This window comes from Microcaecilia unicolor, chromosome 6, assembly GCF_901765095.1.
Source record: "Microcaecilia unicolor chromosome 6, aMicUni1.1, whole genome shotgun sequence".
Classification (NCBI taxonomy): domain Eukaryota; kingdom Metazoa; phylum Chordata; class Amphibia; order Gymnophiona; family Siphonopidae; genus Microcaecilia; species Microcaecilia unicolor.
In genome coordinates this window covers 70,813,935-70,838,141 of record NC_044036.1, presented here as the reverse complement: position 1 = coordinate 70,838,141, position 24,207 = coordinate 70,813,935, and the positions used below count along the sequence as shown (strand labels likewise).

General features: G+C 49.3%; 1 protein-coding gene across 2 annotated transcripts in view; it reads right to left on the bottom strand.

The window, feature by feature from the left end:
- CDC7 (cell division cycle 7) overlaps positions 1-24,207 on the bottom strand; it is a 158,559-nt gene that overhangs the window by 109,485 nt on the left and 24,867 nt on the right. For both annotated transcript variants that reach the window (XM_030207286.1, XM_030207287.1), the window contains exon 3: positions 11,451-11,586. In XM_030207286.1, coding sequence (XP_030063146.1) covers positions 11,451-11,586 — 136 coding nt within the window. The remainder of the gene's footprint in view (positions 1-11,450; positions 11,587-24,207) is intronic.

Genomic DNA, 24,207 nt, shown 5'->3' with positions numbered 1-24,207 from the left:
GGAGGAGTGGCCTGGGAGTGGAGGAGTGACCTAGTGGTTAGAGCACTGGTCTTGACATCCAGAGGTGGCCGGTTCAAATCCCACTGCTGCTCCTTGTGATCTTGGCAAGTCACTTAACCCTCCATTGCCTCAGGTACAAGCTTAGATTGTACCTGAATGTAACTCACCTTGAGCTACTACTGAAAAAGGTGTGAGCAAAATCCAAATAAATAAATAAATTCTAGTGCATTTGACCAACCTACACCGATCTTTAGATATACTTTTGGAAAGTATTAAAGAATATGGAGACTACATACTGGATGCCATAAGAAACCAGGCTGAAGGTGACAGTCAATGTATGAAAAAATTAAGACTAACCTGATAATTTTCTCTCTTCTAGTCACAGCAGATGAATCCAGGAACTGATGGGTTGTATCTGCCTACCAGCAGGTGGAGATAGAGAACATTGAAACAAGGCAGTGACCCTGAACGTCCAGCTCCTTGCATCTTCAGTATACGAAACTTCCAAAGCAGAACGTAGAAGAAATACAACACAACATGAACTTTCCTCACAGTGAACAACTGCTCCCTGAACTGGAGCAACAATATAAACAAAGGAGGGAATTTCTCAACCTTCTGCTTCATAACAACAATTATAAAGACTGTTTGCATTTATCTAGAACATCTGCAAAATCTTCAAAACCTGTGCCAGACTCAAAACATCCGTATCAAACAAAGACAGACAGGGAGGGATCCTGGATTCATCTGCTGTGACTAAAGGAAAGAAAATTATCAGGTTAGCCTTAATTTTTCCTTCCTTGTCATCAACAGCAGATGAATCCAGGAACTGATGGAATGTACCAAAGCACTCCCTAACCTGGGTGGGAACATGCAGCCCCACGAGAAAGAACCTGTGCCCCAAACAGCGCATCCTGTTGCACTGCAACATCCAGCTGATAACGCCGAACAAAGGAAAGCTGAGAAGCCCAGGTAGCCGCACGACAGATCTCTTGAAGAGAAAAGACACCCGTTTCAGCCCACGAAGAAGACATCACCCGCGTGGAATGCGCCTTAAATGCTTCTGGTGGAGATCTACCGGCCAACAGGTAAGCAGAAAAGATAACTTCCTTAATCCAGCGAGCTATGGTGGCTTTAGACGCTGGACAACCGCGCCTCGGTCCCGCCAACAGAATGAAAAGGTGATCAGAAGACCTGAAATCATTCGATATCTGCAAGCACTGAAACAGAGCCCTGAGACATCCAAAAGACGCAACTGTTCAAAGGAATCCGGAAAGTCTTCCTTACGAAAAGAAGGCAGAAAAATGGGCTGATTGATATGAAAGGCTGAAACAACCTTGGGCAAGAAAGAAGGTACAGTACGGACTGTAACACTGGATTCAGGAAACTGCAGAAAAGGATCCCGACAGGAAAGAGCCTGAAGCTCCGACACTCTTCGTGCGGAAGCCATAGCCACCCAAAAAACGTTTTACGAGTTAAATCCTTTTCCGAAGCGCGCTTGAGAGGCTCAAAATGGGGTTTCTGGAGCACTTTCAGCACAACCCCCAGGTTCTAAGATGGAGACGGCAACCACAAAGGAGGGCGAAGACGTAAAGCCCCCCCCCACCAGAAAGTGGACAATATCCGTATGAGCAGCCAGCGACAAACTGGCCACTCTCCCATGGAAACAAGCCAATGCCGCCACCTGAACCCGAAGAGAATTGGAAGCGAGACCCGTCTGTAAGCCGTCCTGAAGAAAATCTAACAACTGCGAGAGAGAAGCAAGCATTGGCGAAACAGACCTCGTAGTACACCATGCCTCAAAGGTGCGCCAAACACGCGCATAGGCCGCGGAAGTAGACCGCTTGCGAGCCTGCAAAAGGGTAGCAATAACCTTGTTAGAACATCCCTTTTTTCTCAACTTAGCCCTCTCAATAGCCAGGCCGTAAGACCAAAGCGGGAGGGATCTTCCATAGCCACCGGACCTTGATGCAACAGGCCCAGCAGAAGAGGCAAAAGAAACAGAGATGCCACCAACATTCGCCCGAGATCCGTGTACCATGGACGCCGTGGCCAATCTGGAGCCACCAGAATCACCCTCCCGCTGTGGAGACAAATGCGAAGAAGAACTCGGCCTATTAAGAGCCAAGGAGGAAACGCATAAAGGAGATCCGGAGGCCACGGTTGAGAGACAGCATCCAGCCCTGCTGACCGAGGATCCCTCCTTCTGCTGAAAAATCGTTCGACCTTGGCGTTTGAAGCTGACGCCAAGAGATATTTATATATTTATTACATTTGTACCCCACACTTTCCCACTCATGGCAGGCTCAATGTGGCAGGCAATGGAGGGTTAAGTGACTTGCTCAGAGTCACAAGGAGCTGCCTGTGCCCGGAATTGAACTCAGTTCCTCAGGACCAAAGTCCACCACCCTAACCACTAGGCCACTCCTCCACTCATCTAACCGCGGAGTGCCCCATTTGGCACAAATCTGAAGAAACACTTCCTCTGCTAGCTCCCATTCTGCCGTAATCACTAACCGCCACAGCGGGTGTGCCAGCGGCATCCCCCGGCACAACTTGTCGTTGGACAGCCACCAAGCCATGCTGCGCCTGGCCGCAGAGAGCCACAGCAGTCTGCGCTGATACTCTACAGAGATCGGAGACCGCCGAGAAAGCAGGAATGCTGTAGGGGACACATATGCGTCCTTGCCCAGGGAACCACTTCCAGAGTGGCCGTAATCAAACCCAGAAGTTGCACATAATCCCAAGCCCGAGGTCGTAACATTCGCAAGAGAAGCCGAATCTGACTATGAAGCTTGAGACACCTGCTGTCGGGAAGAAAGACCAACCCCAGTGCAGTGTCGAAACACCCCCCCAAATACTCGAGAGACTGCGAGGGGGTTAGATGACTTTTAGAGAAATTGACCACCCAGCCCAGAGACTGAAGAAGAGAAATAACGCTGGCTGTCGCAAGTTGGCTCTCTGTCTCCGAATCCGCCCGGATGAGCCAATCATCGAGATAAGGATTGTGAAGAGTAAGGGGCTGTCCTGTCCTGGGTAGGCCACTAGGTGGCGCTGTTCCCATAGAAATGGGGGAAAAGGTCCAGGTCATGTCATTATTGAGGAGTCCACCAGGGGAGCCAGTAGGGGAATGTCTATGTGGAGGTTGCTAGGACCACGGAGAGTCCTGGGCTGGAAACAGGTGTAGGTAGTTATGGGCTGGAGCCTGCCTGGAATTAGGGAGAAGAGCCTGAAGGGGTGGAGAAGCTAATTAACCACCTTGTACCTGTCTGAGTAGTGAAAGAGAAGGAAGAAGCTGGGACCTGGGAGCTTGAGGAAGAAGATCCCCTTGAAGGTGCTGGCTGAACTCTGTGGACTTTTTGAAACTATCTGCTGAAAAGGTGACAGCTGCACTACCAGCTGAGAAAGTCTTTAAATGAAAAAGTAAATGCTTTTGTTTGGCTGTTTGAACTGTGAAAGTTTGAGGCACTGCTTTAAGTATGGAAAAGGTTTAATTAAAAGACTCTGAGTAACTGCCTTTTTGCTATGTTTAAGTTGAAGAAGAAATGTTTGAGTGAAAGCAGAAATAAGCCATGAAGATGATGATAAATGGCAACTAATAAAACCTTTGCTTATAAGAAGCCTGGTGTTGGTGGACATTTGTGAAGGAAGCTAAGCAAAAGCCTGGTGTTGGTGAACATTTGTGAAGGAAGCTAAGCAGGGTCAGCCCTGGCCAGGTCCTGGAAGGGTGACCAGTTCACAGGATGCACTCGGATACCTTCTCTTTGGAGGAAAGTGGCCACCACAACCATGACCTTGGAAAAAGTGCGAGGAGCTGTGGCGAGACCAAATGGCAAGGCGCGAAACTGGAAGTGCTGGCCTAACACTGCAAATCGGAGAAACCGCTGATGTGGAGGCCAAATTGGGATATGCAGATACGCCTCTTTGAGGTCGAGCGAAGTGAGGAACTCTTCTGGCTGCACCGCTGCAATGACCGAATGCAAGGTTTCCATACAAAAATGACGCACCCTAAGGGCTTCGTTGACTCTGCGCAAGTCGAGAATGGGTCTGAAGGACCCGCCCTTGCGAGGCACCACAAAATAAATCGAGTAGCAACCGCAAAAGCGTTCGTCGGGGGGAACGGGAACCACCACCCCGAGATCCAACAGGGACTGTAACGTGTCTCTGACTGCTGCCTGCTTGACAGCCATACCGCAGCAGGAATCCACAAAAGCATCTCCTACCGGAGTCGCAAACTTCAACTGATCTGACGTAACTTTGGCCCACTCCTCTAGAAAAAGAGACAAACGACCTCCTACAAATGGAACTGAGGAGTGGACCGGCGCCCCATCATTGCGTCACACATGCCTGGACTCCTTGCCGCTGAACGGCTGCACCAGATTGTTTGTCAGAATGAAAGGAACTTCTGTGTTGGAAACGGAAGCGCTGAGGGAAACTCGAAGACCGCCAAGGACAGTATCTCTGAGCCACTCGGAAGCGAGGCCTAGAAGAGGAGGAAGAGGAGAAGGGAACAATCCTGGAAGACTGCCTCGGCCTGTCCTCCGGAAGGGATTTAGAATCCCCAAGGTCTTTAACAATCTTCTCCAAATCCTCCCTAAACAAAAGTGTACCCCAAAAAGGCAACTTCACTAGACGCTGCTTCGAGGCCATGTCAGCCGCCCAATGACGGAGTCAAAGGAGCCGCCGAGACGACACCGCCAAAGATATCTGCTTACCCGATGCTCTAACCAAATCATAAACAGCATCAGCCAAGAAAGCCAAACCCGACTCCATTCGAGGTGCCACCTCAGAAAGAGGAACAGAACCATCCGAAGACTGCTGAAGCCAAGATAAAGCTCGAGCTGCATAAGAACTACAAATAGCAGCCTGCAGAGCCAAGGCCGAAACCTCAAAAGAGCATTTCAAGGAGGACTCCAAACGCCTGTCCTGCAGGTCCTTCAAGGCAACTCCTCCCTCCACAGGAAGAGTAGACTTCTTAGTAACAGTCGTTACTAGCGAGTCCATCTTAGGCAACCCAAATAGAGCCAAATGAGCCTCTGGAACTGGGTAAAGGTGGGACATCGCCCTAGCTACCTTCAAAGTGCCATCAGCCTCAGACCACTGCGCTGAAATAAGCTCTTGAATGGAGTCATGGACTGGGAAAGCCCGAGATGGCTTCCTAGTATTAGCCATTTTGGGATTAACAGAAGAAGCAATATCCCCCTCAGGGTCCCCAATGCTGAGAGCCTGCAAGGCATCAAATAAGAGACGAGAGTTCATCCCGATGAAAAATCTGAAGCGCCTTAGGGTCATCCAACTCCTGCAGCAAAAGAGAGGTCTCCTCCAGATCCTCACTCAGACTCCTCAAAAAAAGAATGGGGAGGAGAACGAGGTGGGAGAGAAGAGCCATCAGAGAAGGAAGACACCCGCCTGCGCTTAGAATCCAAAGAAAGCACAGGGGCCGAAGACATCAAGAGGCTAGCAGAACCCGGAGCCTCCGCAGCAGAAGAATCCCCAGGCTGAAAAGAAATTTCAGAGGACTCAGGCAGGACTCTCTTTAAAAGAAACGCCCTGTGCAGCAATAAAACAAATTCAGGGGAAAATAACTCACCCTGACTCTCCGCTCATGAACCCAAGGCAGGAGAGGCTTGAGCCTCCCTCGGCAGAGACTCTGGGCCCCCCCCCCCTGCACTCACTGTCTGCTGCCAAAATTTGCGCCTCAGCCAGTGAATCCAAAATGGCGGCCGCGTCGCAATCGGAAGGGCGGGAATCAACGCGAACCGACGAAACGGCTACAGCGCCTGGCCCCGAAGCGTCCAGGCAGTTCGCACTGCATACTCCCGCTGCGTTTCTGGGTTTCCCGCAGCGGGAGCAGCGTTTAACAGCCTCAGCCGCCATCGCCCCCGAAATCAAAATGGCGTCACCGCACCAAAAAAGAAACTCACCCTGCTCTGAAGAGAAGCAGCTAGAACCCTCCCAGGAGGAGCCAAACAGCCCAGTTCACACTGACACACACCCAGTCACAGCGATCTCGGGAGAAACTGCAGCGTCTGCCAAGTCAGAAGAGAGCCTCAAGCAAATACCTGCTCAATCTTCTTTAAACTTTTTTATTTTATTTTTTTTTAACTGTGAGGAAAGTAGTCAGACAGCAAGCAGAACAGAAGCTGGGAGGGTAGGAGAAAGGGAGTAAGGCAGGGACCTGGAAACCAAGTATGCCCTCAAAGTGGGCACCACCAGCCTCACACCTCCTGCTCAACTGGCAAAAGCCCAGGAGCCTCTCCAAGCAGAAATCCAGGAGTTGACAGGAATCCGTCCACACCTGCTGGGAGACAGAGATATACTGAAGACGCAAGGGGCTGGACGTCCAGGGTCACTGCCTTGTTTCAGTGTTCTCTATCTCCACCTGCTGGTAGGCGGATACAACCCATCAGTTCCTGGATTCATCTGCTGTTGATGACAAGGAAACTGTCCAGGGTATACATGTTCAGGTCAGCAAGTCTTTGGTCTTGCGTTCCAAGACGTATGACCAAAGACTTGCTGACCTGAACATGTATACCCTGGAGGAAAGGAGGAACAGGGGTGATACGATACAGACGTTCAAACACTTGAAAGGTATTAATCCGCAAAAAAATCTTTTCCGGAGATGGGAAGGCGGTAGAACGAGAGGACATGAAATGAGATTGAAGGGGAGCAGACTCAAAAAAAGATGTCAGGAAGTATTTTTTCACGGAGAGGGTGGTGGATGCTTGGAATGCCCTCCCGCGGGAGGTGGTGGAGATGAAAACGGTAACGGAATTCAAACATGCGTGGGATATGCATAAAGGAATCCTGTGCAGCAGGAATGGATCCTCAGAAGATTAGCCGAAATTGGGTGGCAGAGCAGGTGGGGGAAGAGAGGTTGGTGGTTGGGAGGCGAGGATAGTGGAGGGCAGACTTATACAGTCCGTGCCAGAGCCGGTGATGGGAGGCGGGACTGGTGGTTGGGAGGCGAGAAATACTGCTGGGCAGTCTTGTACGGTCTGTGCCCTGAAAAAGGCAAGTACAAATCAAGGTAAGGTATACACATATGAGTTTATCTTGTTGGGCAGACTGGATGGACCATGCAGGTCTTTTTCTGCCATCATCTACTATGTTATGTTACTATGTTTCTTTTGGAAAGGTTAGGGGTAGTAATCACTAATACATGCCAGGAGCGTCGTTCACATGTTTTACATGATCGCTCATAAACAGTCATCTCCCTCCCCAAGTTCCCCTCCCTTGATACACCTGGAAAGTTAGGACACCAAACCTAACACATGAGAAAAACACGCTATGAAAGTAAACTTTAGAATCTGTTTTCATCATTAAACCTGGAAAAGCCTTCCTGTCGGGTCCTGCGACCTTCCTCAGGGAAGCAGACCGCATCTCTGCAGCTCCTTCAGTGTCACCCGATGCCAGCTTTCATGTACGCGAACGCACACATGTGCCGAAGGAACTTGTGTTAAAGACTGGCAGCAGGAAGCACTGGATCCTGCCTTCCCTTGCCTGACTTCAGTATTGCCTTCTTCATTCCTGCCAGCCTTCCTTTGCCTGATATTTTGGAGTTTATTTGTTCCATGTTTGCTAAAACTATTTTCAATAAAAATAATTTCTAAAAAATGCTAATTGCCAAAAATGATTTACAAGCCTCCCAATAGCAAGCCCAACTCAGTTTGATAGGATCCTCACAAGGATTTGCTCAGATATGAAAAACAACCCCTGGGTAAAACAAGCTCAGTGTATCAGAGTAAGAGCCAAGGAGGTATCGCAGTGCCCCAGTTACAGAATTATTACTTAGCAGCTCAATTACAAGCACTATCAGAACAGGAGAAGCAGTGGACAGCCATGGAACAATGTACAGTGATCAGACCTTGAGTAATTGCCTCAAGGGTTAAGGTTAAGTACCCAATTACTAAAAAAAAAAAAGGGAGGCAATCCATATGCATTGCACAATATTGCGCTTTGTAAGAGAGTTTTGGGCACAAGATGTAAAGATAAAGGTTCTTCCTTTTCTCCTCTGTGGTTTAACAGGGTGGGGAAGACAGTTTATGAGTTCTTGGAGGTAAGAAGTGGGGTTCTAAAGAGTCAATTTGTGACCCTATGGGTAGGCTGGCAGCAGTAGTGGCCAGAGATTTTAGAGTAGAAATAGCAAATGATGAAAAGCCCTGCGCCCCAGGCTGTTCACTTGCACACGCGATGTATTTATTTATTTGTTATATTTGTATCCCACATTTTTCCACCTTTTTGCAGGCTCAATGTGGCTTACATAGTACCGTAAACTGCGTTAGCCGATTCTGGTATGAACAAGGTGATATTGAGGTACATGTATGGTAAAGACCATTGGGGGGAACTTAGAGAGGGAGAGGAAGGATTAAGATATGTCCAGTTACGGTCTTTGGTTACGTTATGTCGCTGGTATCCCTTGCCAGTCAGGATTTCAGGATATCCAAAATGGAGTATGCATGAAAGAGATCTGCATATAATGAATCGTACAAGGATCCAAAAAGCAAGGATAAGGACAAGAGAAGATCTACTAAAGACAGGCACAAACCAAGGCAGAACCCAGAACTAGTTTGCAGCATAATCACTGAGCTCCTGAAGACTCCCGCAAACAATAGAAATATCACTTTCCCATGTGCAAGAACTGAACATTTTCTTGTAACCCTGCAAGGAACAATCTCTTATGGCTTCTGGCAAAAACAGCAAACGTCACAGAACTAAGCCAGTGTCGCCGCAAAAAGCGCAGACTGTAAAATTGGAAGAAACAGATACGGACGCCATTTTGGAGGAGATCCGCACCATCAAAGATTTAATAACAGCAACCAAGGAAGATCTAAACAAAATTAAAGAAGGTCTCTCAGTTATTATATTTAACACTTTTTATTAAGAACTAGTAAAACAGGCCCGTTTCTGATACAAATGAAACGGGTGCTAGCAAGGTTTTCCTCGGAGTGTGTATGTTTGAGATAGTATGTGTGATATTGACTGTGTGTGTGAGAGAGAGTGAATGTGCAACTGTGTGTGTGACAAAGAGAGAGTGAGACTGCTGGGTGCGAGTCTGTCTCCTCTGTCCCCTGCCCCCCTCCAGCCACCCAGCGATTCTCCTTCCCCTTACAGCACCACACCGCCCAAATCTCTGCCCCTCCGCCAACCGCCCAACCTCCGCTGCCGTGCACAGCTCAGCGTGCACGCCCACTGAACGGTAGAGCCAATCGCCACCGTGCGCCCGCCCTCCCACCTGTGGTTGGTCAGTGCTGCGTGTGACGTACCCGGAAGTACGCTGACGTCACTTCAGGAGATGGATACCGCTTTAGAGAGAGCACAAATGCTTCAAGGCTTCACTTTCTCAGCTTCAGAACCTTGGAGGTGCGTTTTATTATATAGGAAAGTACATCATTATAAACTGTCACAGCAATGTCAAATAGATATCTCTACGTACATTCAATAGACCTAACCGCTGGACAGTGTGTTCAGAGTTTTACAATTTTCTCCCCCCCTCCCTTCCAAATCTGCTAAACTATTCAACACATAACTTCCCAATCCCTACCCTCCCCCACACCTAGTAGAACAATTCACCAAGACAAAAGTGTACTTTCAACCAGAAGTTTCTTCTGTCGAGAGGCTAAAAGGTATTCACTCTGTACTTTCCATCCATCTCGTCTAAACAGCATCTTAGATATTTTATATTCCACTGTTCTTATTAAAGGGAAAAGCAAAAGGCAAATGACGTATTAAAACTGTCATATGCACAAACCAACCTTATCCACAACAACGCCACACATTAACATTGAGTCCCACCATTCATTACAGTTTTTGAGTAAGCCCCCCTCGCTCCCCCCCCTTTCCCCAGAAGTTATATTGAAACATTGTAATTGCACTAGACCTCACCCATTACCCTTCCCCCATCCCCGCCATCCACCCACCTATCCATCCCCATGCCACATTTTCTACTTTAGTTTCAACATTTTTTTTAGATGACTATGAGGCATATTTTCAAAGCACTTCACCTTCCAAAGTTCCATAGAAACCTATGGAACTTTGGAAGGCTAAGTGCTTTGAAAATATGCCCCAATGTCAAAGAAACATATTGAACGGTATGAATATACATAATTCAAGTGTGAAAATAATCTCGGTAAAAACTAAATGATACAATTTGTCATCAAACTTTTAACTTTTTGGTCCCCTCCTCACCCCTCTAATTTTATATTCCCAACAATTTTATTTGGCAATGCCATTGTAGCAAATAACACTTCACTTTTTGTGTGCATACTCCAGTGAACCAAACAAACACAGAATCCCCCATTCTCAATCCTATCTGCTGCTCTTCAGTAACCCACCTACCACCTCCCCCTCTCACCTACCTCCCCCAACCTCCCTCCCTCAAATAAACTGTAATTTCCCCATCCTGCACCCCCCTCCCTCTCTCCTCCCCCCTCATATCTTATTCCTCCCCTTCCCTATTCTGCATGCTGGCCCCTCAGAATATTACTCCCTATTCTTAACCGCATCTTCCGGTAACCTATTCAGAACTTGGCTATGTGCTCTGGGAGATATGCTATTAAGGTACCGCTGCCATATTGCCAGAAATCTCCCCTGCCTTTTTGGTGACAATCTCGCCCCTCGGGATTCCCATAGCATAAGTTGATGAAACTTATTCCTCCAATACCAATAGGAGGGAGGCATGTCAGACACCCAGCAGTTAAGGATGCATTTTTTTCCCAGGACACAGGCTTTATTTGTCAGCATCTGTTCACATTACTCTACTTTAAGCGTTTAGAATTCTACTATGTGCAACCGCGGTCAATGATTCCCAAAACGGGGACCAAATTCGACAAAAATGATCTCCCCTAGATGAGGACAAGTCCCCCATTCCTCTGCGTTCCAATGCACAAAAGAAAGACCATATTCGATCGCCATTGCTGTAGTGTTGGAAGCACCACTGTTATCCAATGCTGAAGAATGGATTTCTTACCCACTAAAATTGCCCTTTTTAAAAATGGTTTCATACCCCTGGGCAAAAACGGGGACACCCTGAAGATATCAAACAATTGAGATGGAGTCGGTTGCCAAGTAACCCCCCCAAAGCAAAGAACCATGCTGACACATTTGCCGCCAAAACTCAAAAATCTGCGGGCAAGTCCAAAACATATATCCTAGGCCAGCTGAAGATTGAGCACATTTTGTGCATATGTCATCCGCCCTCATAGTTGCCCGATAAGCCCTATGCGGGGATATATACATCCGCCGTAAGAATTTATGTACTCAACAGTAGGGCACACTAACACATACCTCCGAAAAACTTAAAAGTGAACATTGTACACTAGTTCTTCTTTGAAACCTTTTAGGATTTCAGTCATGTATAGGTACTATATTACTAACCATTTCAAGATTTTCTCTACTGTCAACTTAAGAGCCTAACAGAACTCTACCATCACATTAACTTCTCAGGTACTTACCCAGCTACTGTAAGGCACTGAAGTTCTGCAGCAATTCGCAGTGGATGACTTGTAGGTATCAAATGTTTCAAAGCAAATTTTTCTTCATTCCCCGATATTAACTGTGCTGTAGCCAGATATACAGAACTGAAAGTGCCTGTGAAAAATATGCAAATATTTAAAAGCTCTCTCTATAGCTACTCCAAATATGAATGCACTTATACTAAACAACTACCATATGTTAATACCAGACATATTATAAAATATGTATTTGCAGATTTTTGTTTTAGGTCAGAGTCTTCAGCTTAATAAACCATTGATCCAAAAAAAACAAAAACAAAAACCAGGAAGGCAAGGAAGAAGAGAAGTCTTCTGGCTGATGGATTAAGAGTTTTCTTTCAGTACCAGTGGCAAAAAGGAAATGATGGTGATTAATTCCAATAACTCTTATGAGATCGAAGGTCACACCAATTCTACAATGTGGAACAAGTTATATAATAATTCTCATGTATAACCACTGTGAATATAATGAAGATACATACCTGTAGCAGGTATTCTCAGAGGACAGCAGCAAACCTCCATTTGAAAGAATAACACTTTTTTTGTGGAATCTTTCCTGGAAGCAAGCAAGACTCGGGAGACACCCTCTGAAAGACCCAGGGAGGCAACCACTAAGCTCTCAACATCAAGGCTGTGAGAGCCAGAGACTGGAGGTTGGGATGTAGAAGAGACCCCTCGTTCTGGGTGATGAGGGTTGGAAAACAGTCCAATTTCCACGGTTCTTCGGAGGACAACTTCAGAAGAGGAGGGAACCAGATCTGATGAGGCCAGAAGGGAGCAATCAAGACCATAGTTCCACAGTCTTGCTTGAGTTTCAGCAAAGTCTTCCCTACCAGAGGTATGGGAGGATACACATACAGAAGGCCTGTCCCCCAATGTAGGAGAAAGGCATTTGACGCTAGTCTGTCGTGGGCCTGAAGTCTGGAACAGAATTGCGGGGCTCTGTGATTGATTTGAGTGGCAAAGAGATCCACCGAGGGGGTGCCCCACTCTCGGAAGATCTTGAGGACAACGGCCATGTTTAGTGACCACTTGTGCGGTTGCATGATCCTGCTCAACCTGTCGGCCAGACTGTTTTTTTACGCCTGCCAGATATGTGGCTTGGAGAAGCATGCCATGATGGAGCGCCCAAAGCCACATCTTGACAGCCTCCTGACAGAGAGCAAGATCAGGTGCCCCCCTGCTTGTTGGTGTAATACATTGCAACCTGCTTGTCTGTCTGAATTAAGATGATTTGATTGGCCAGCCGATCCCTGAAATCCTTGAGAGCATTCCAGATTGCTCGTAATTCGAGGAGGTTGATCTGAAGATCCTTTTCCTGAAAGGACCAAGCTCCTTGAGAGTGTGAAGTCCATCTACATGGGCTCCCCACCCTAGGAGGGATGCATCCATCGTCAGCACTTTCTGCAGCTGAGGAATTTGGAATAGAAGTCCCAAGGTCAGATTGGATCGAATGGTCCACCACTGAAGGGATCTGCAAAACTCGGTGGAGAGACGGATTATATTCTCTAGATCCCCTGTAGCTTGGCACCACTGGAAAGATAGGGTCCATTGAGCTGATCTCATATGCAGACGTGCCATGGGAGTCACATGAACTGTGGAAGCCATGTACTACTACTACTACTACTACTACTATTTAGCATTTCTATAGCGCTACAAAGCGTACGCAGCGCTTCACAAACATAGAAGAAAGACAGTCCCTGCTCAAAGAGCTTACAATCTAATAGACAAAAATAAAGAAAGCAAATCAATTAATGTGGGGGAGTGGTTACAAGTCAAAAGCAATGTTAAAGAGGTGGGCTTTCAATCTAGATTTAAAGATGGTCAAGGATGGGGCAGTAATATTCCAGTAAGATGTGTAAATAAAAAACTTAAAGCAAGACGGTCATGTGGCCTAAAAGTCTCAACATCTGCCGAGACGCTCGAGCCAAGGACACTAGGGCCAGGAGATTGTCTGCCCGTGCCTGAGGGAGATAAGCTCAAGATGTCCGAGTGTTCAACAGAGCTCCAATGAACTCCAATTTCTGTACCGGGACAAGGTGGGACTTGGGATAATTGATTACAAACCCCAGTAGCTCTAGCAGTCGAATAGTCATCCGCATGGACTGTAGAGCTCTTGCCTCCGATGTGCTCTTCACCAGCCAATCATTGAGATAAGGAAACACATGCACTCCTAGTCTGCATAGCGATGCTGCGACAACTGCCAGACACTTTATGAAGACTCTGGGCGCAGATAGCACACGGTACTGAAAATGCTGTGTTCCCAGCCGAAATCAAAGATACTTCCTGTGTGCTGGGAGTATCGAGATGTGAGTAAAGGCATCCTTTAAGTCCAGAGAACATAGCCAATCGTTTTCCTGAATCATGGGAAGAAGGGTGCCCAGGGAAACCATCCCGAACTTTTCTCGGACTAGGAATTTGTTCAGGGCCCTTAGGTCTAGGATGGGACGCATCCCCCGTCTTCTTTTGCACAAGGAAGTACCTAGAATAGAATCCCAGCCCTTCTTCCCCTGGTGGAACGGGTTCATCCGCACTGGCCTTTAGAAGGGCAGAGAGTTCCTCTGCAAGTACCAAGTGCTGGGAGGTAAAGGACTGAGCTACCGGTGGGCAATTTGGAGGCCTGGATACCAGATTGAGAGCGTATCCAAACTGGACTATTTAAAGAACCCACCTGTCGGAGGTTATAAGAGGCCACCTTTGGTGAAAAAATATCAACCTCCCCCTGACAGGCAAGCCGTCCGGCACGGAAACGTTTACTGCAGCTATGCTGCACTGGAACTAGTCAAAAGCCCGTCCCTTGCTTTTGCTGTGGAGCCCTAGGGACCTTAGGCGCACGGCAATGACAGGAACGTGCATGCTGGGATTGAGCCTGAACCGGCTACCTAGAAAGCAGGAGTGCACCTACGGCTGTTATAGGAATAGGAAGCACTCCTCTTCCCTCCAAAAAACCTCCTAGAAGAGGAGGCAGTAGCAGAAGATGTCCGGCAGGAGAGAGAATCCATGGCATCATGGTGCTTTTTGATCTGATAAGTACATAAGTAATGCCATACTGGGAAAAGACCAAGGGTCCATCGAGCCCAGCATCCTGTCCACGACAGCGGCCAATCCAAGCCAAGGGCACCTGGCAAGCTTCCCAAACGTACAAACATTCTATACATATTATTCCTGGAATTGTGGATTTTTCCCAAGTCCATTTAGTAGCGGTTTATGGACTTGTCCTTTAGGAAACCGCCCAACCCCTTTTTAAACTCTGCTAAGCTAACCGCCTTCACCACTTTCTCCGGCAATGAATTCCAGAGTTTAATTATACGTTGGGTGAAGAAAAATTTTCTCCGATTTGTTTTAAATTTACTACACTGTAGTTTCATCGCATACTCCCTAGTCCTAGTATTTTTGGAAAGCGTGAACAGACGCTTCACATCCACCTGTTCCACTCCACTCATTATTTTATATATCTCTATCATGTCTCCCCTGATCAACCATGTCCTCTACTTTTTCTCCAAAAAGATTATATCCCCCTGGCAAGGAACATCCACCATTCGCTGCTGGGTCTTCTGATCCAGGTCAGACACGCGCAGCCATGAGAGTCTGCGCATCACTATACCTTGAGCAGCTACTCAGGATGCCACTTCAAAAGTGTCGTAAGACCCCCTTGGCCAGGAATTTGCGACACGCCTTCTGCTGCCTGACCACCTGGTGAAAAGGTTCGGCGAGCTCCAGAGGAAGTGCTTCAACCAAACTAGACAGTTGCCTCACCGAGTTCCGCAAGTGGATGCTCGTGTAGAGCTGGTATGTTTGGATCTTGGCGGCGAGCATAGCAGCCTGATATGTTCTCCTCCCAAAAGAGTCCAGGGTCCCAGACTCTCTGCCTGGGGGGCATCGAGGCATAGTCTCTAGGCTCTTCTGAGAGCAGAGTCCATCACCATGGAATCGTGAGGAAGTTGGGCCTTCACCATTACAGGCTCTCCATGGACTCTGTACTGGGACTCGGATTTCTTGGAGACCACTGGGTTAGAAAGAGGGCACGACCAATTTCGCATACGCACTTCCCTCAGTGTATTTTGCAAGGGGGCCGTAGCAACCTCAGCAGGCGGAGAAGGATAGTCCAAGACCTCGAGCATCTCGGCCCCGGGCTCATCCACAACCTCCATAGGGAATGGATTGTCCTTAGACATTTCCCTAACAAAAGATGAAAAAGAGAGACTCTCAGGTGGAGACATTCTACTCTCAATTGGCGGAGTAGGATTAGAGGGAACCCCACATGACTCTTCCTCCGAAAAGTATCTGGGGTCTTCCTCCTCTTCCCACGAGTGGTCCTCATCGGTGTCTGACAAGAGCTCCCTAAGAGCAGCCCGAAGCCGAGCCTGTCTCAATGTCGACGACCTCGTGGGGGTGTCGAGAAGTCGACCCCTGCCTAGACTCCGGCGAAGCTTCCTCCACCGACGTCGAAGGGGAATAGACCCGGGTGGCAGCCAACGCCGGTACCGCAAGCGGCACCAAGGACGGGGACCTCCTCACAGGCGATGGCCCAGATAGCACCTCTGCAGTTGGTACGGAAGGCGCAAGCACCCCCGACACCAAGGCAGATTGGCACAGCAACCCTTCCAGGAGCTCTGGAAGAAGGGCCCGGATGTACTCAGAGAGCTTCCATCGGAAAAGGCTGGGGGGGGGGGGGGGGGCGGTGGAGGAGTTGGTTGCAGAATCTGAGGGAGCTCGAGAGCCGGTCCCAGGCTGCCAGATGACCGACGCATCGGCACCTCCTGAATGGAGGGTGAACGGTCCTCCCCGCGCCAACGCTTCTTGGGTGCCGACTCCCTCGGCTCCCTGGAGCTCTTGGTACCGTGCATGGAAGGACATCTATGACTGTGCTTCTTCGTCTTCGCTCGACGTCCATCATTGAGATTCCTCGGTATCAAAGAGGACGTGGAATCCTCATGCCTCCTTGGGGCCGGGTCCGATGCCGGTCGGTCCCGGGGAGCCTGCATAGCAGGAGGCCTCGAGACAGGTGGAAACCCGTTCGATGCCTCACTGCTCCCAGCGCGTTGTGGTCTTTCGGCAGTCATTACCTGAACTCTCGATGTCGATGCTTCCCCCGACATCGACGCCGCTGACCTCTGTACCGATGTTGATGCCGAAGGACTGGACCGATCTGGAAAAAAAGTTTCTCACGCTGAGCCTCCCGAGCCACCTGGGTCCGCTTTTTCATCAACTTACACAGCTTACAAGAAGCTGGCAGACGGTCGAGCCCAAGACACTGGAGACACCACGCGTGGGGATCGGTACTTGAAATGGTCCGGTTGCACCGAGTATAACGCTTGAAGCCGCTGGGTGTCCTCGATGACATGGAGGGAAAAACAGCGGTCGCGAAATCAAAAGGCTCGATGGTACCAAGAAAAAGGGGCACAATAAGGGGAAAACAGCCCAGCCTAAAGGACTGCCGCGTCGAAAAATTAAGGAAACTTTAATGAGGAAGAAGAATACCTAAGAAAAATAAAGGAAAAAAGATTTTTTTTTTTTAATGTTTGACAAAACGGAGGCAAGAAAAAATTAAAGAAGAATAAAATTAGGTGATAAACGCCAGAAAATGGTTCTCCTGAGCCGAGAAGGGAACGAGGCGAAAAAACAACTTTCCCAGTCGAGGATAGAAAACAACTGATTAGGGCACGCTCAAGTCGCGGGCGGGAAGCCGTTCGCACATGTGCGGCGCGTTCTGGAGAGTTTTTTTTTGTTTTCAAAGTTCTGGCCTCCTGGGTCGTCACAGACGACAACCCATACATGAAAATATTGAGCCTGCTTGTCCTCGGAGAATTACCTTTAAGAAATCTAAAGTTATTAACATATGTGCAATGAAATAAAAAATACAATATGGAGTAAAAATTAACCTAAGGTGAAATTAGGCCTTACCTGCTAATTTTCTTTCCTCTAGACCCTCCAGACCGGTCAAGACGCTTGGGTTATGCTCGCCTACCAGCAGAGGGAGACTGAGAACACTAACTTCAAACTATGTACATATAACCTGTGCCTAGCCACCTGACGTCAGTATCCGCTTAGCAAAGCAGAAAACCAAAAACCTGAAAACGAGAAACAAAACCCCTGTACCTGGAAAACCAATAGTCAAACACCAACAGTGTGCTTCCACAGACGGAACGTCCAAACGTCCCGCTCTGTACTGTTTTAGAGTCAAAGAAATTCTCTCCGACCACACTAAACTTGAAAGAATAGTCATAGCAGAACACGGCTCAAAATCACTTCTGATAATACACACTTCTGATAATACACAGGGCGGGCTCTTGACCGGTCTGGAGGGTCTAGAGGAAAGAAAATTAGCAGGTAAGGCCTAATTTCACCTTCCTCTTCAACCCTCCAGACCGGTCAAGACGCTTGGGAAGTACCAAAGCAGTAGAAACTTAAGGGTGGGACCCTCGAAAAGCAGAAGACAACACAGCCGCTCCAAACCGAGCATCCTCTTTTGCCTGAACATCAAGTCTGTAATGCTTCACAAAGGAATGGATGGAAGACCACGCCGCTGCCTTACAAATATCCTGCGGAGGAATAAAACTACTTTCCGCCCAAGAAGCAGCTACCCCCCGAGTAGAATGAGCCTTAAGCACCGAGGGCACGGCACGGCGTTTCAACAAGTACGCCGACGCAATGGTCTCCTTCAACCACCTAGCCAGAGTAGCCTTGGAAGCTGCTGCCCCTTTTTTGGGACCTCCAAACAACACAAACAACCTATCCGATGCTCGAAAATCCTGCGTTCTGCGCAAATACGACCGTAAAACGCGCCGTACATCCAACTTAGCCAGCCGACGTTGCGTAAGGTCCCCAGCGCGATCCCCCAACACAGGCAAGGAAATCACCTGGTTGACATGAAAAGCCGACACCACCTTAGGCACAAAGGAAGGAACCGTCCGTAAAGTCACTTTCTCCTTAGCAAATGACAGAAAAGGCTCCCTGCAAGACAGAGCCTGAAGCTCTGAAATCCTACGCGCCGAAGAAATGGCCACCAGAAAAACCGCCTTCAAAGTAAGATCCTTACATGTAATGGATGCCACGGGTTCAAACGGAGGTGCCACTAACGCCTCCAGAACCAAATTTAAATCCCAAGGCGGAACCAACGGACGACGAGGCGGCCGAATCAACTTCACTGCCTTCAGGAACCGCCCCACATCAGGAGAAGCCGCCAAGGAAACTCCCCGAATCTTACCTCTAAAACAAGACAAGGCAGCAACCTGCACTTTCAGGGAAGAGAGCGACAGTCCCCTCTCCAAGCCATCCTGCAGAAAATCCAAAACTTCCACCACCGAAGCACGCAAAGGGACATAAGCCCGCTCTTGACACCAGTTCTCGAAGGTGCGCCACACTCTCACATACGCCAAAGAAGTAGACCTCTTGCGAGACCGCAACATCGTATCAACCACTCTGGGTGAAAACCCTTTCTTTCTCAACCGGTGCCTCTCAAGAGCCAAGCCGTAAGCAAGAACGGAGAGGGATCTGCCATCTCTATCGGCCCCTGAACCAGTCGCACCCGAGGCCCCAAAGGAATCGGATCCTGCACCAGTAACCGCATCAGATCTCCGTACCACGGACGCCGGGGCCAATTGGGCGCTATCAGAACCACTAATCCCGAGTGACGACCGATCCGCTGTACCACGCGGCCCACCAGCGGCCACGGCGGGAACACGTAGAGCAGCTGCTGAGGTGGCCACGGAAGCACCAACGCGTCGATGCCCTCGGCTCGAGCATCCCTTCGACGACTGAAGAACCGAGGGACCTGCGCATTGTCGGCCGACGCCATAAGATCCAACACTGGCCGACCCCACTGCAACACTATCTGCTCGAACACGGAGGGATGGAGAGCCCACTCTCCGGGATCCAACGTATGCCTGCTCAGATAATCTGCACTCACGTTGTCCACCCCTGCCACGTGTCCCGCTGACAGACTCTGCAGATGAACTTCTGCCCATGACAGCAACTCCGTCGCCTCTACCGCTAACCCGGGACTCTTTGTTCCCCCCTGTCGATTTACATAAGCGACGGCCGTGGCATTGTCTGAAAGAACCCTGACTGCCTTGCCGTCCAGAAGACTCTGAAAAGCCCGAAGAGCCAACCGAATAGCTCGCGTCTCCAGGCGATTGATGGACCAACTCGCCTCCTCCAACGTCCAACGCCCTTGGGCCACCTGACCCAGACAATGCGCCCCCCATCCTGACAGACTCGCATCCGTGGTCAGCACCACCCAGTCTGGCGTGTCCAACGGCATGCCCTTCGCTAGATTCGGAGAGAGGAGCCACCAGCGAAGACTGCCCCGAGCCACCTCCGGCAGGGAGAGCCTCTCCTCCAAACTCTGAAACTGAGGAGACCAGCGAGACAACAACGCTACCTGTAACGGTCTCATGTGGGCCCTGGCCCAAGGTACCACCTCTATTGATGCCGCCATCAGACCCAGCACCCGAAGATACTCCCGCGCCGACGGCGCCCTCTGAGCTCGGAGCTGCCGGATCTGAGACTGTAGCTTGGAGATGCGAGACGCTGTCAAAAACACACGGCCTCTCTTCGTGTCGAATCGGACTCCCAAATATTCTAGGGACTGCGACGGAACGAGGTGACTCTTGGCCAGATTGACAACCCAACCGAGCGACTGCAGAAAGGACACCACCCGACCGGTGACCTCCTCGCTCTCTGCTTTTGATTTGGCTCGAATCAACCAGTCGTCTAGGTACGGATGGACCAAAATGCCCTGCAAACGCAGCGCTGCCGCCACCACTACCATGACCTTGGAAAAGGTGCGAGGCGCTGTCGCCAGGCCGAACGGCAGAGCACAAAATTGAAAATGTCTCCCCAACACCACAAAGCGAAGAAAACGCTGGTGTGCCTCTAGGATGGGGATGTGCAAGTAAGCCTCCGTCAGATCTAAAGACGTCAGAAACTCTCCTTCCTGAACCGCTACAATGACCGAGCGCAGCGTCTCCATTCGAAAGGAAGGAACCTTCAGAGCCGCATTGACCTTTTTGAGGTCCAAAATGGGCCGAAAAGCATCCTCCTTTTTGGGAACTACGAAGTAGATGGAATAACAACCCGTACCTCGCTCTCCTGGAGGAACCGGAACTACTGCTCCTAACTCGACCAGACGCGCCAAGGTCTCTCGCACTGCTCTCGCCTTGCGCCTGGAATGACAAGGGGACACGAGAAAGAAATCGGGCAGAGGACCGTCGAACTCTAACGCGTAGCCGTCTCGCACAATCTGCAGTACCCACTGATCTGAGGTGATCTGGACCCACCTCTGGTAAAACAAGCGCAAACGAGCCCCCACGCGAACCAGAGGTTGGGCCCCCACACCATCATTGCAAAGGACGGGACGCTCCGGGCGTTCCCGACGAGGAACCTCGCCCTCCACGGCGGCCACCTCGAAAGGACTGAGTTCTTTGGAAAAAACGACCCCTAGTCCCCCCGGAGGACCTGCCAGGCCGATATCGTCGAGCTTCCTGAAACCGTCCGCGCACCGCGGACCCCCTAGCAGCCTTAGGACGAAGCTCCGGAAGACGAGGAACCTTAGTATCACCAAGACCCCTCACCAACTTATCCAACTCTTCCCCAAAAAGCAAAGAACCTTTAAACGGCAGCGAACACAGCTTTGCCTTAGAAGCAGCATCAGCCATCCAGCCCCGCAACCACAGGGCCCGACGAGCAGCCACCGCCAGGGTCATGTTCTTAGCCGAAGCCCGTAACAAATCATACAGTGCATCAGCCATGAAGGACGACCCCATCTCCAACCTTGCCAAATCTTGAACCATTGAGGCCCTATCAGCCGGCGGGCTATCCAGCAGCCGCTCCGCCCAGCGGAAACAAGCCCGGGCCACCAGGCCTCCACAAACCGACGCCTGCAGCGCCAACGCAGACAAATCAAAACTCCGCTTGAGAAACGTCTCCAATTTCCTGTCCTGCAGGTCCCGCAACGCGGCCCCCCATCCACCGGAATGGCCGTAGCCTTAGTCACAGCCGTCACCACGGCATCTACGGTTGGAGGCCGGAGGGAATCTCTATCCTCCTGCGGAAGCGGGTACAACTTAGCCATGGCCCGAGCCACCTTACACTGATCTTCTGGAGAACGCCACTCTTGGGTAATCATTTCTCTCAGATCCGCGTTCATAGGGAAAGTGCGAGATACCTGCCGAATCCCCTTCACCAAAGGATCCTGCGACCCGGCTGTCACTGGAGCTGACGCCTCAAACTTGAGAGTCGATGACACCTGCTCAATAAGTTCTGCCAACTCATCGCGGTGAAAAATGCGGACCACCGAAGGGTCCTCCCCAGGCACAGCAAGCTCCTTCTCATAACCAGCCAACAGCCCCTCATCCTCCTCCAGGGGACTAAAATCGCCCTCTGACTCCGGAGGGGAAAAACTTTCCATGTCCTCCGACCACTCCAAACGTGGTCTCTTAACACTGGCACCCCCCGTCCCAAGACTAGGGGGCTCTGCTCGCGTCGGCCCCGCCTGCCAGGCCTGGAACAAAGACCAAATAAAATCCGGCGGGAAACCCATCCGACCAGGACCGTCCCCCCCAGAAAAACCGGACAACTGACAGCCCAAAGGTCCTCCGACCAACTCCGGGCCTTGCGGTGCCGATTCCAAAATGGCGGCGGTTCCCGCCAAAATCGGGACCGCCGCCACGCTACCAGCCTGAGACACTGCCGGCTCTGGAGGGCCCGACGCGGGAACCTCCGCCGCTAACACCGGCGGAGCGGAGGAAGAAGACTTCGGTTCGCCGCAGAAACGGCAAGAACCGCCAACAACTTCAACCCCCCGGCGCGCACAAAATCTACATCGTAGCGGCTTTCCCGCCATCGCGCCTAAACAAACAGCTGACAGCCCACTCACCAGAAGCCTGCAAAACAGCGCCCCAAAGCAGCTGAACACCCCTGGAACCCCAGATTGCAGCTCGCTCAGCTCTCCACACCGCTTGGGCCTTCGATCTGTGAGAGATCTCTTTCTTTTTTTTTTTTTTTTTTTTTCAACAAACTTTATTGCAGCCTGAAATTGAGCCCTGCTGCTGCTAAAACTAAACGGCACTCAAGGCTGCAGCACAGAACTGCAGCCGAGGCACAAAGCTGCCCAAACGGGAGAGCCAGTTAGGGGGAGGGACCCGGCCACCCGGGTGTGACACCCCAAAGGGGACAATGGCAGGCCCCACCGGACCCACCAACCCCCAGCACACTAAAGTCTTCCAGGCACAGAGGATAAAACTGAAAAACAGACCAAAGAAGCTCTAAATAATCTCTGAATCCTACCAGACCGGACAAGCTGCACAGGTTGCTTGTCTACCCTCTGCTGAGACTGAGAAGATACTGACGTCAGGTGGCTAGGCACAGGTTATATGTACATAGTTTGAAGTTAGTGTTCTCAGTCTCCCTCTGCTGGTAGGCGAGCATAACCCAAGCGTCTTGACCGGTCTGGAGGGTTGAAGAGGAAACTAAGATTACTTTCAATGGAGTAATTTAAATTAAGATATTAACTGGACTGGAGCTTCTCAAATACCTGGGAAGACAACTTTCTAAAAAGCACTTTTTCTGCATTTTCTTCCCAATTATGGTATAAAATGTTTTATGTTTTCAATGACCTTAATACTCAACTCATACCCTCATATTAAAACCTTCTATAGTATTACAACTCACCACCAGACATGACACTTATTTTAGAGCACAGTGCCACAAACACTTCTGTCAAAATGCTAAAGAGATTGTTTTTTTTTTTTGGGGGGGGGGGGGAGGGAAGGGAAGTAGTATTGAGTACATTTTTATTCTTAAGATTTTATATCTGTTGGATTATTTGTAGCAAATAATTAACAGATTTTAGTACACACAGCTTCAGCTTTAGAAATGTTAATTTCTTTCTTCATCTCTCTCTCATTCACCCCTGAATAATTCACTGCTGAGTCACTTTAAAGTTGAAGTAACAAAACATCTGTTTACTCACAGTTTGCAGTTAGATTATAATCAGACAGGCTTATATATACATATTACTATACATTTGTATTATCAGCTCCTTCCATGTGCTTAGATGGTAATGGATGCTCACACCACCATAGATCCTCTCAGGTTAGGAGAGATCATGAGCTCCATGTGCTGTGTCTGCTGCATCTAACCCCCACAGGAAGTTGCATAGCTGTGTGACCTCTCTAAGTAATTCACATCAGAGGTCACAGAGTAATCACAGAGAAATAATAGGTGACAGGCAATGCATGTAAAATACAATTACATTCCAACAAACCCCTTCTCATGCATAACTGTCATGCAATTATTTATTCATACAAAGTCCAAGCTTTATACGCAGATTCACAAAACGTTCTCTGGGTAACGGTTTTGGTCATGATGTCAGCTGTCATCTCACTGGTGTGACAATAGTGTAGACTGATGACCCCTTCTTTCGCCAACTCTCGCACGTTGTGGTATTTCGTTGCGATGTGCTTGGTGCGTGACTGAACCTTGTCATTCTGTGACAGTCGGATGCAGCTCTGATTATCTTCCATTATCTGGATTGGTCTCTTTTCAGCTATTCCGAAATCCAGCATAAGTTTTTCAATCCACATCAGTTCTCTGCACGCTTCCGATACGGCCACGTATTCAGCTTCTGTAGAAGACAGACTCACAATACTTTGTTTATGACTGGCCCATGAAATTTGTACATTTCCATACATAAACACATATCCACTTGTGGATT